This window comes from Eleutherodactylus coqui, chromosome 6 (assembly GCF_035609145.1).
Source record: "Eleutherodactylus coqui strain aEleCoq1 chromosome 6, aEleCoq1.hap1, whole genome shotgun sequence".
Lineage (NCBI taxonomy): Eukaryota > Metazoa > Chordata > Amphibia > Anura > Eleutherodactylidae > Eleutherodactylus > Eleutherodactylus coqui.
The window spans coordinates 34,562,817-34,575,123 of record NC_089842.1 but is presented as its reverse complement, the minus strand read 5'-3'; the positions used below and the strand labels follow the sequence as shown (position 1 = coordinate 34,575,123).

General features: G+C 44.7%; 1 protein-coding gene across 1 annotated transcript in view; it reads left to right on the top strand.

Moving 5' to 3' along the window:
• The first annotated feature begins 274 nt into the window (after positions 1-274).
• LOC136632015 (phospholipase A2 inhibitor and Ly6/PLAUR domain-containing protein-like) overlaps positions 275-12,307 on the top strand; it is a 33,424-nt gene continuing 21,391 nt past the window's right edge. The window contains exons 1-2 of the mRNA XM_066606551.1: positions 275-381; positions 6,294-6,407. Of these exons, the coding sequence (XP_066462648.1) occupies positions 327-381; positions 6,294-6,407 (169 nt within the window). The 5' untranslated portion in view covers positions 275-326. The remainder of the gene's footprint in view (positions 382-6,293; positions 6,408-12,307) is intronic.

Genomic DNA, 12,307 nt, shown 5'->3' with positions numbered 1-12,307 from the left:
TAAGCAGGCAGACATTCATTTATGAACGACTGCCTGTTTACTATGAATGGAGACAGGCAGGCTAGAACGATCCCCCACCAGCTATACCTCTATTGACTGAGCGATGATATAAAAATCAAAACCAGATATAAGAATTTTATGAAGATACATTTCCCTTATCATCAAGAGAACGGAGGGATGGGAGGTCACCTGTAACTTTAATTTCCTAGCAAGCAGGTTTTCATTTCTTCGGAACTACTAAGCCCCTCCTGTGCCCTTCCCTGCCAAAAAAGGATAAATCAAGAACCTCACCCAAGATTTCCATTTCTTGAGAGCATCTGAGCTGAATGATGACTTCTCTAATTGGAATTCTGAGCCTTGTCTCAACTCTTACAGCAACAAGTAAGTTGAATTAATTGACTTTGTACTTGCTTTATTACTATAGATTTCTCATTCACACTTCTGTTAAAACTATCAGTTACAATTCTGTCTCTGATCAATTTTTAGAGCAGAGAAATGAAACTAATTTGGAAATAAACATTTTGTTTTTTTCCTAGTGATTTCAATAGTTAGAAAAAAAAACAACTACAAAAGGAAACAGAGAGCTTTCAGCCTGCTTCCATTTCATTAGGTTTATGTGTTGTAATTGAGCAAAAAGCGCAATCTGCAGAGCAGGGGCGTAGCTAGAGGCTCATGGGCCCGGGTGCAAAAGTTTAGCTTGGGGCCCCCCTACAGACCCCTCCAACCCCGACTCCTTTTCACGGCTACTACTTCTACATCCCTTTTAGCTACATTACTGTTTTTTTTAAATGACCCATCAATAGATCATTAGTAATCAGGGGTTTTAGCAGAGTTTTAAAACATCCAGAACACAAGCCTCAAGGCATGCTTCGCTTCCTCAGGAAAGAATATATATATATATATATATATATATATATATATATATATATATATATATATATATATATATATATATATATATATTGGAGACAGCATAATAACAATACATACAATAGAGACAACATAAGCTAACTTTATATAACATGTTAGGGCTCATGACCACAGCCAGGTTTTCACCACCTATTATGCGTGCGTTGCGCACACACACGTGGTGCGCAGTGAACTGAGTCAATGAAAGTCAATGGACTGCGTGTAGATATGCAAGAGAAATAAATCCCAGCATGCTCTCTTTATTTGTGTACCATGCAACGTGAGCCCTGTACACTTGTATGGGCTGCATGTGATAAACCGCCCATACGCAATACATTGTTTCCATACGCATTGACACTCTAAACACTCCCCATCACATGGAACACCCCTTGTCGTCGTCGCCCCCCCCCCACTCCCCATCACACGGAATGCCCCTTATACCCCCCCACTCCCCATTACACGGAACGCCCCTTGTTTTCCCCCCACACACTCCCCATCACACAGAACGCCTCTCGTTCCCCACCCCCCACTCCCCATCACACAGGATCCCCCTCATTCCCCCCCCCCCCGATCACACAGGATCCCTCTCGTTCTCTCCCCCATCACACAATATCCCCCTCGTTTTCCCCCCATTACACAGGATCCCCCTCGTTCTCCCCCCATCACACAGGATCCCCCTCGTTCTCCCCCCCATCACACAGGGCCCCCCTCATTTTCCCCCCCATCACACAAGGTGCCCCTCGTTCTCTCCCCCCCCATCATTCAGGGTCCCCCTCGTTCTCTCCCGCCCCATCACACAGGGTCCCCTTCGTTCACCCCCCATCACACAGGGTCCCCCTCATGCTCCCCACCCCATCACACAGGGTCTCCCTTGTTCTCCCCCCCATCACACAGGACCCCCCTCGTTCTCCCCCCTATCACACAGGGTGCCCCTCATTTTATCCCCCCCATCACTCAGGGTCCCCCTCGTTCTCCCCCGCCCCATCACACAGGGTCCCCCTCGTGCTCCCCCCCATCACACAGGGTGCCCCTCGTGCTCCCCACCTCCATCACACAGGGTCCCCCTCGTTCTCACCCACTCCCCACCCCATCACACTGGGTCCCGCACACTGACCGCAGTTTCAGCCCCACTTCAGTAGCCTTGAGCAATTCCAGCAACCTCATTGGTTGTTGGGGACACACCTTCCTTTCAGATGTGCCGGAGGATACATTTACACAGAGCTGTGCATGAGAAGCAGGTGCTGACAGGAATACAGTTACACAGATCTGCGGTGTATTCACTGCTTCTCGTGCTTCCACAACTCTGTGAATACACCGCAGATCTGTGTACTGTATTCCTGTCAGCACCTGCTTCTCATGCACAGCTCTGTGTAAATGTATCCTCAGGCACATCTGAAAGGAAGGTGTGTCCCCAACAACCAATGAGGTTGCTGGAAGTACTCAAGGCTACAGAATTGAGGCTGAAAAGAAACATATACGCGCGGGCCGGCAGCTTCTCCTGCAGAGGGGAGGAGTCTGAGCGGAGGTCCGGGAGGAAGCGCCGGCGTGCAGGAGAAGCTGCCGGCCAGCACAGAGACCTTAATGAAAGTAACTGCGGTCAGTCCGTGTGAAAGAGGGCCCCCGGGGGCTCAGGGGCCGGGTCGCAACCGCGACCCCAGCACCCCCTATATGTACGCCTATGCTGCAGAGCTAACAGCAAGGAAGCAAACTGTAAGCTTTCAGTTTTTTTAAATCTATCACGTTGTGCTCCTGGGACCTGTAGTTCTATGGGTTCCAGAAGCATGCTGCTCCAGGTATGTGGTTGATTTGGCTGGCTGATGGTGTGGATTTCCTGAGCCAACCAATCGCCATAAATGTCGATGAGTATCAGACCCTCTTGCTAGAAGGTGCTGGTCATTATCTATTCCTGATCATCTCCTTGCAGAACCCAGGTGACTACATTATTTGTTCAAATAAAACTATTTGCTGTACGATATGCTTCTGAGGTTCAAATTCAGTAAGTGGATAGCTGTGGCCAGGAAATAACTCCCACCACAACACAAACGGACATGCTCAAACGTTATTTGTTTATTGATTGACAGGCAGCAATTTTTGCAGAGGCACATGCTTCGATTACAAAAATTCTAATTTGTTATAATTCATTTATTACCATTGTTATATAACACATTAACAGAATATGAATAAGCAAGATAAATAATTTAACATCTAAAATGCCAAATGCAGCACAGGTGCAGTAGAATCATACATGATTAGCTTTTCAGAACACAAAAGTACAGTAATGCTTAAAAATAAGTTGTTAAGAAATAATACTTTGGAACATATGTAAACAGCTAGGAACATATCATCTCGACATGGAGGCCAGTCTGAAGGCCTTTTTAGTATCTTATGGTAGCTCCGGCCTCGGCTGCTCACTCAAGGCTTTTTTTGAACGACTATTTAATATCTGTAGTTTCTTATTTTAAAAGGGAAAATGACAATGTATGAAGGATCATACAAGATGGCAACAGCATACAAAAGAGAGTCATATTCATTTCACTGACAGTATGCATGTTGGCATGGTGTTCTGTTTGATGTGACCCCAGCTATGCTTATATGGGAGGACTTCTGAATCCCTATGTCCGTCTGTGTGCAGACACCTGGTGTGAAGAATGTCTTGTTCAGTGTCTGTCTGTATGCATTTTTTGATTTCCTGTGTGGTGATCGCTCTGTCTATAGGTTTGTGGACTTCTGGTGTGTTTTATGTGCTATGTTGCAGGTGAGAAGATGCCTGTTGGGCGTTATGTCCTTCTTTGGTGTTCCTGCCTATTATCATCTAGGGCTAAACAGATGTTCCCAAGGTCCCAGTGTGGGCTCATTCTTATTGGAATAATTGCCCCGCTTGTAGGCAGGGTTCCTTTTTTTCTGATTTAATTGTCTTGTTAGTGTAGGGACTCATAAGACAAAAAAAAAATTGAGGAGGGCTTGTAAGCGTATGTCCTTTGCCAAAATACTGATATCTTGTACTTATTCATATTCCCATCTGCTTGTTGTGTCAGTACTAGAGATGAGCGAACGTACTCAGTTCGGGTGTTTTTGGACTCGAGCACCGCTTTTTCCGAGTAACTGACCACTCGGACGAAAAGATTCAGGGGGCGCCAAGGGGCGGCATGGTGGAGCGGGGGGTAGCAGTGGGGAACAGGGGATAGCTCTCTCCCCCCCCTACTCCCCTCTGCAACCCCCCCGTGCACCCCTGGCGCCCCCCAAATCTTTTCGTCTGAGTAGTCAGTTACTCGGAAAAACACCCGAACTGAGTACGTTCGCTCATCTCTAGTCAGTACGTTCCATAAGTATTTTTCTGCCTGGTGGGGTCGAGGTGATCATCCGTTGGTGTTATCTTTGTGGTTGTTGTTCGCACATTTGGTGTGTGAGCCTACATCCTTGCCTTCCCCTTCTCCTGTTTCCCTTCAGCCATCTATAGATTCTAAGGCCAAAGGACGCTAAGGTCCTGGAGCCTCATGGAAACTATAGCAGTGAGATGATTTAGATGTTAGTTAAGGAATTAATGGTGTCAATGAGGTTCATTTCGGGGTTAGCAGAAAGTCCCTGAAAAGTCTGGTGAATTTTACTGAGCCTTGGTTACAGGGTTTGGATTGGGCAATGGAAAATCAGCAGGAGAAAGCAGAAAGTCTGCCAGCTGAGTGATATCCTGGAAACAAGAGGATGATTGATCAGGAGAAATTTGAAAAAAAAAAGGAAGAGGTATTATAAGGGGGTGACAGCTGGACGGGACCTTCAGTGGAGAAAATGAAGCAGGTTGTCCCGCCCACCTGTCCTTTGGTTTGGAGTGACTGTGCATCTGTCGTGGGCATTAAGGGTATCGTTAATGTTCGGTTGTTGGTTTAGTCTGGGTTCATATGACCAAGACTACTCCATGTTATACAAAATTATTGGAGTTTAAGTTATTTGCTAGCCCTGTTTGAAAAATGAATGTTGCAGCCATTAGATGTCATACTGTTGTCAGGGTCTTTATTTCAGATATAGTTTATGAGGTTAAATTAAAGCATAAGATGGACATGCTGCAATTTTTTTTTACTCGGACTATTAAAGGGGTGGTCTCGCGAAACAAAGTGGGGTTATACACTTCCGTATGGCCATATTAATGCACTTTGTAATATACATCGTGCATTAAATATGAGCCATACAGAAGTTATCCACTTACCTGCTCCGTTGCTAGCGTCCTCGTCTCCATGGTTCCGTCTAAATTCGCCGGCAGCTTGCTTTTTTAGACGCGCTTGCGCAGTCCGGTCTTCTCCATTCAGCACGAGCCGCTTCAGTGTGCTCCCCGCTACAGCTCTTCTGCGCATGCGCAGATGAGCTGTCACTGCTCGGGAGCGCGCTGGAGCGGCCATTCTGTACCTTCCTCTGTTAGAGGAAGGTGCAGAGCTGCCGAGCTGCCGGAGAAGCCGCCCAGCTGTCCTGCCGTCCAGCTGTCCAGGTAAGTGATGGGCCGGGGGGGGCTGTCGCTGCGCCGGGGGGGCTGCCGCTGCGATGGGGGGGCTGTCGCTAGGCCGGGGGGGGCTGCCGCTGCGATGGGGGGGCTGTCGCTAGGCCGGGGGGGGCTGCCGCTAGGCCGGGGGTGATGTTCACTGACAGGTGAAGGCCCCGGAGCCCAGCGCTGGGCTCCGGGGCCTTCACCTGGGCTGAGTGTCTAGCGCTGGGGAGCCGGGGGCTAGCGCCGGTTACCTGCTGCCTGGCGGTGGGTGACTGGTCGGCGGCTGCGAGGCGTCTGGTCGGCGGCTGCGGGGCGTCTGGTCGGCGGCTGCGGGGCGTCTGGTCGGCGGCTGCGGGGCGTCCGGTTGCCATGGAGACACAGCTGGCAGCGTCTCGGGAGCGCGCACGTCGGGCTGCAGCGAGCGACGGGGAAAGAGCCGGCGGCCATCTTGGGGAAACTTTTATAAGTTACTGAAACGCTGGAACGGTAAGTACGAACCAGCTAGAAATGTCATTTACAGGGGTAATTAGTAATGTATGTTTAATTAGGGGGACTGGGCAAAAAAAAAAATCACTGCTTCCTCGAGACATCTCCTTTAAGCCGAGTAAAAACAAGCCCTTGTGCATACACACACTCAAATGAATGGGTGTTATTTCTGTCTGATATTTGGATCTAAAAAATGAACAGAAATATCGTCGGTGTGCATGTACCCTTAATAATGACAGAAATAATAAATAGCAGAAATGGTGGTGGTAATAAGACATATTAATATTTCTATTATAGCAGTATAAGTCTCTGTATGACAACTATTACCTCTCCTCCTGTTCATACTGGGAGATAAGCTTTGCAGCAGAAAACCAGAGTGTGATAAGTGATAATTGTGCTGATTGTGTGCTGTGTGACATCTCTCTAGGTTCCGCTCTCTCGTGTACGAAGTGTGAATCTGAAACCTCGACATGCTCAGGCGACCGCATAACTTGTCCTTCAGAAACTATGTGTGGAACTGCATACTTACAAGGCCTTGTTGGTGAGTTCTATGACTAACCTTTTAATGACCAGGGCTATTTTGGGTCTTGATGGCCGTAGCAAAATTTCACAAAATGGAATGCCAAATTTCATATTTTTATTTTATATAAGTTTCTTGGTCTAATCAAAAAAAATATAAAGGTATTTTTCTATAACAATATATAATATAATTTTATATTTATTTTTTTTTTTTTTTTGTTTTTAGTGGAACGCTTAGCACTTTCTAATTCTTCCAAGCTGGAGTAGATATCCTTTTTGTTCTGTAGGTTACCGATAGTGATAAATTGGCATAAACAGAAAAAAGGAGACTTTTTTCTCATTAAGTGGTTTTTTCTATCTATAATATTTACACCAATAATACATTTCCCTAATTCTCCTTTGCACAGTGATGCCAAATAGCGCTGCAAGAACTCAGCCTTTATTTTAGTTCGTTATGAGTCCTTTCTCTAGGATTTTTGCAGGCAAGGAAATTTAACTTCCCTTAAACCCATGATAGTACCAGTAATATATAAAAAACAGAAACAACTTTCTTTATAGCTGCGCTACAACATTAACCCTTGCATAAAATAAGGGAATGAGCCTCTAAAAAACCTCAGTTCAATAGACAGCAATTACTTTTTATTCCCCACAAAGCAAACAAATATAAGTAAATTAAAAGCAACGCGTTTCTGCGCCTAGCTGACGCCTTTATCAAGCTTATAATCATCCTCTCCTAACACACATATAAATAAGTAAGCGGCATACCTTAATTACCGGTCCCAATAGCATACATCTGCTTTGTACCGGTAATTAAGGTATGCCGCTTACTTATTTATATGTGTGTTAGGAGAGGATGATTATAAGCTTGATAAAGGCGTCAGCTAGACGCAGAAACGCGTTGCTTTTAATTTACTTATATTTGTTTGCTTTGTGGGGAATAAAAAGTAATTGCTGTCTATTGAACTGAGGTTTTTTAGAGGCTCATTCCCTTATTTTATGCAAGGGTTAATGTTGTAGCGCAGCTATAAAGAAAGTTTTTTCTGTTTTTTATATATTACTTTTTCCCCATATGTTTTGTAAACTTTGGGGTATTTCTATAAGCTGCTGCTCTCCAGGACGGTATAGTTGAGTACTATTAGATACACAGATATTTACTCTTCTGGATAAGACAAGAAGACCCTTCAGCAAAGAAACCTTAGAAAAGGTGAACTTGGATTCCCGGTGCAGGCGGGACACAAAAAGTACTTTTTGGTGCTCCGCCTGACACCTGGTAAGTAGAATCCTATACAATTATATTTTTTTCCCTTTGGCTATGGGGCTCTCCCTAACTTTTGTTTATGATAGTACCAGTGAGAGACTCACTCCCATCCAGACAGGAAACAGGAACCTCCCAGATCTCTTTAAAGACAGGCACACCTCCTCAATTTCTGTTTCTTGTATATAAGACAGGTTGGAGGAGGTAGCTGCCGTTTGGCTGCCTCTGCTCTTTCAAGGATTCTTTGAAATCTCTAAAGGTGGTGGACTGCAGGGCTTCACTTCCAAACTTCATGGCATGAGAGGTTACCTGTCCCGGTGTAAGGGTGACTACTCACTAGCGTTTTTTTTCTGCTGCGAATTTGCTGCTATTTTTTCTTCCAATTGTCAATGGGACTTTCTAATGTTAAAACTGCAACTCGACGCAACTTTGCATTTTTAACATTAGAAAGTCCCATTGACAATTGGAAGAAAAAATAGCAGCAAATTCGCAGCAGAAAAAAAACCGCTAGTGGGTAGTCACCCTAAGACTCCACAAGGAACAACTGGGTAAGCCTGGAATCATCCTCTCATCTCCTGCAGCAGATGAACTGCTTCCTTGGCTGTGGAAGTTCTGGAGGGAAGTCCCTGTCTCTACCTCATGGGATTCTTCTCCTGCAGTTGTTGGAAAACCCTTCAGTGGTGGTAGATCTACTCCCCGTATTTTTGCATCTGGCATGGATTTTGTGGTGCCTTCATCATCAGATGAAGTTCAGGGGTGTAATACTCAGGGCAGTGTCTAGTAACCGCTGATTGGAGCAGCAGAGCTGGGAGAAGAAATGGGAATAGAATGTGAAGCGCTGAGTGAGAGGTCACCGAGAATTGAGTGATACTTAGCGGTGATCTGCCTGCCTTGTGAGTTGGTCCGTGGCTCAGGTGTATCATCACAGAGTAGAATGTTCGGGAGAGGCACAGGTGTTTACTTTTCCTCAGACTCCATTCTCATCAGGTGCCAGTCCTCATTTTTACCTCTAGGGGCTAGTTCCTGCAAAAGGGACAACAAACAGACATCCAAACTTGTTTCAGTTGCAACCATAGGGATGTCTGATGTATCCAGTGGGAGTAGAGCTGCTATTTTGCACTTCAATTTTCTAGGATATTCGGAGTAACTTCCTTGGTGCAAGCCTGGACCTTGATCACAGTTACTTGTTTAGGAAGAGCTAAAGAATTGTACACAGAGCCTGATTTTGTGTTCTGGATTGTGTTAGCTGAGGATCTAACAAAATTTCTACTGCACTACAAGGGTGCGAAATTGAATGCAATTCCAAAAATGTATCTTGAGTAAGTGCAGATATTAACAGCCCTACTTTCAGCCAGTCTACACATTTCAGCGAGTGCCATCAGCTTTGCCTACAGAAAAGGCATCCCAGGAAGGGAGTGTTTTCTACAATTACCTCACTGTTGCATAGCCTATTTCTCTTGTTCTCTTGCCCGTTTTCATGGTTTATTGAGCCATCTATGAAAAACTCAAAATCTGCATGACCCAGGTACAACAGAGTCATTCCCACAATGCCCCCCTCCTGGCGAATGGAGACATATGCAGACTGCTTATGTTTTCGATAATCTGGCCACAGCCGCCATTTTATTATACAAACAGTTTACTTTAATGCTATCGTATATGTTGAACAAAAACCCTTGTCTGCCCCTCGCCTCACCACTAATGCCTTCCCTCCACAGCAACTGACTCGGGAGACCCAACCTCACCACTTGCCTCCTGCAGCTTACCTTCTGGCCCAGAGACCTGATAACCATTTCAGGTCTAGCCCAATTCACCATCTCTGCAAGGCCACCACCCTGTCAGAGCTAAGAAGCGACAGACATCTGTAACCATTGGTGACTCCAAGGGACCCCCCCCCTCTACTTTCCGCCACTGCTGTGACAATGCTACAATTGGCCCAATTGTTTCCCCCACAAATACTCCCCCGTAACCACTCTTTTTAACTACCATGCGGACGGGACTTCCAAACTTCTTTCTTGCTGCTTTTCCCTCTATTCTTGACTCTTGAGTGACTCCCAGTCTCTGTACCACTCTTCCTCTTATTATTTTCCCTCCTCCTTTGCTGCTGCCTTCCCTCTATCTCTGTTAACCCCTTCCTAATACTCCCTATTAACTCTGTTTAGGGACGGCCTCTCCTATGGCCCTGCAGGCCCCCCTAGTTACGTCCTTTCTATAGCAATGGGAGTTTCAAGAACCTTTTTAAGACCACTAGTTTCACTTCCATTAATTCTAGACAATCATGCGCTTGAGATTCAATTTCATGGTCTGCCCCTGCCACCCCTACCTTCCTCTTTCCGAATTCAGTGGCAGTAGTGAAGCTTTATTTAGAATTATTTTGATTGTGATGTGAGGTTACTAGCAGGGCTGTCTCATACTTAGTGAATCTGGCAGCTGAAGGATGTTTAGTTTGTGCTTTATGCAGTATTTCCATGGCCACTTGAAGGACCATGACAGTAAGGGGGCTCATAACTCCTCTGGTGAAAAAAAAAACATTTGTTGAAAATGGGAGGATGAATTGTCATTATAATCTGTAACCATAAGAAAAGCACAAATTTATTAGGGGCCTAATACCACTTGGGACATATTTTATTTACTAGCCTGTCTTATGTCAACTGGGCAGGGCTCTGACATTAAAAGTCTACCCATATTTTAAATGTGACACAGTTTAAGTAAAACATTATAAACAGAGTTTAAATTAGTAACAATGTACTTATCAGGCTTGTCAAGTGCATAATTATCTTATTTTAGCATAATAATTCAATAGTACTTGAAATAAGTGGAACCAAATATTTTATTTCATAACTTTGCCCCCCTTACAAACTGCAAATTAATACTACACAAACAGTGGGAACATTTATTCATTCAGAGTTATAAACTTATCATATGACGTACGAACTGGGATTGTACTTACGCAGGATTGCCGACAGTGCATGGAACATGCAGGTAAGGAAAACTCTTATCGTGGTTTGACATATTTTATCCTAAATCAGTCATCCAAGAATGATCCTCAGAACACAACACAGTCCCTTCATCTGAATCGCTCTGCCATTAATTGTCTGTTTCTCAGTCTCAATGTGTTATTCGTCATTTGCAAATGTTTTTCACTGTGCTTTGTATTTTACACAAATGCTTATAACATTAGACTGAATATACATATATCTCTCAACATCTACATTCTATAGCATTCAACATTCTAATATTTAAGCTGAGTAGCTAAGCTAACATTTTAATATTCTTAACATATTTTATCATAATCGAAACATTAAATTCTGAGGAAAATAAACATGGATGGCATCCACTGGGCCCGCATCTTTACTGCCAAAGCCCCATCTGCTCCACCCTGCTCACCGCCGCAACTCACCTCTCACCCGCGCCGGCAGGCAAATCTTTAGAGACGAGCGGGCAGGTACTCGAATAAGGCACGACTCGCTCGAGTAGTTTGCCTTATCGAGTATGCTCGCTCATCTCTAATTATTACACCTTCCTCATTATTATTGTGAGCATAAGCATTACATTTATTTTACAAATGATATAATGACACAATATTGATATAATGACACATGATTACTCTCCTGCCACAGTCACTCTCTGGCAGTGACCAGTGTGAACCCAGTTTGTTTTCCCTGCAGGCTTCACTGAAGTGGTTGTTGCCATAAGAACTTGGTAAGGACCCTCGTAGCGTGGTCCCAGAGATTTCCTTACATGTTTCCAATCTCCTGGCTCAGAAAATATGTTGTATACATGGAGTCAGGATTTGGAAGGGAAGCCAACACTTGTTTATGCATCTAATATAAAGGTTTCTACAGGGCCTGGGCATACCCGGGGAGGGTATCATACTGTATCTGCAACTGCTGCTGAAAGTACCGCCCTGTACTGGAAGCTGATCCGAAGGGTGGCAGGGAGTGTGAAAGGTGTCGCAGTTGTATTGTCTCTGGAACACCATTCCGACAAAATTACCTAGTTCAACAACGTCGCTGCTACCTCTGTAATGGCAAAACAATGATCTGATCAGATAGGCCTTAACGTATACAGATAAGCTTTCAGCACAGATATGGCATAATATATAATACAAATGTAAAAATATAGTTTAAAATGCGCCTCTCATGCTATTTAAAATTGCTGTAATAGCTTAATTACAAGTGGACTTACCTGGTGCTCGAAGGGTTAATTCGGTAGTTAAGGAGTTAACCCCTCTGCACCTGCTGTCCACGTTAGCCTTCAGTCAGTTTCTTTTTTCCCCATGCCTCTTTCTTTTTAGGAGCAGGGTCCGGGGATTCCTGAATCCGTGCTTGCAGGCACGGTCAGAATGAACAATGTACAGGGAAATTAAACCAGATCCCGCACCGTAAAAGAAACGTATCTCTTTTTTATTCTCAATTCAGCAACACAAGCTTGATAAAGACACAATTGTGTCGAAACGCGTTGCTGAATTGAGAATAAAAAAGAGATAAGTGTCTTTTACGGCGTGGGATCTGTTTTCATTTCCCCATATAATACAAATTTGCAACATTTAGAAGGGGGTACAGCGGCCCGGGTGTGTGCCTCTGTGCTGTCTTCGCTACCCTCCTTATGTTGTGTAAAGCACAGGTTATATGTGCCTGGGTATACCTGGTTGCGACCAGGCTGAATCC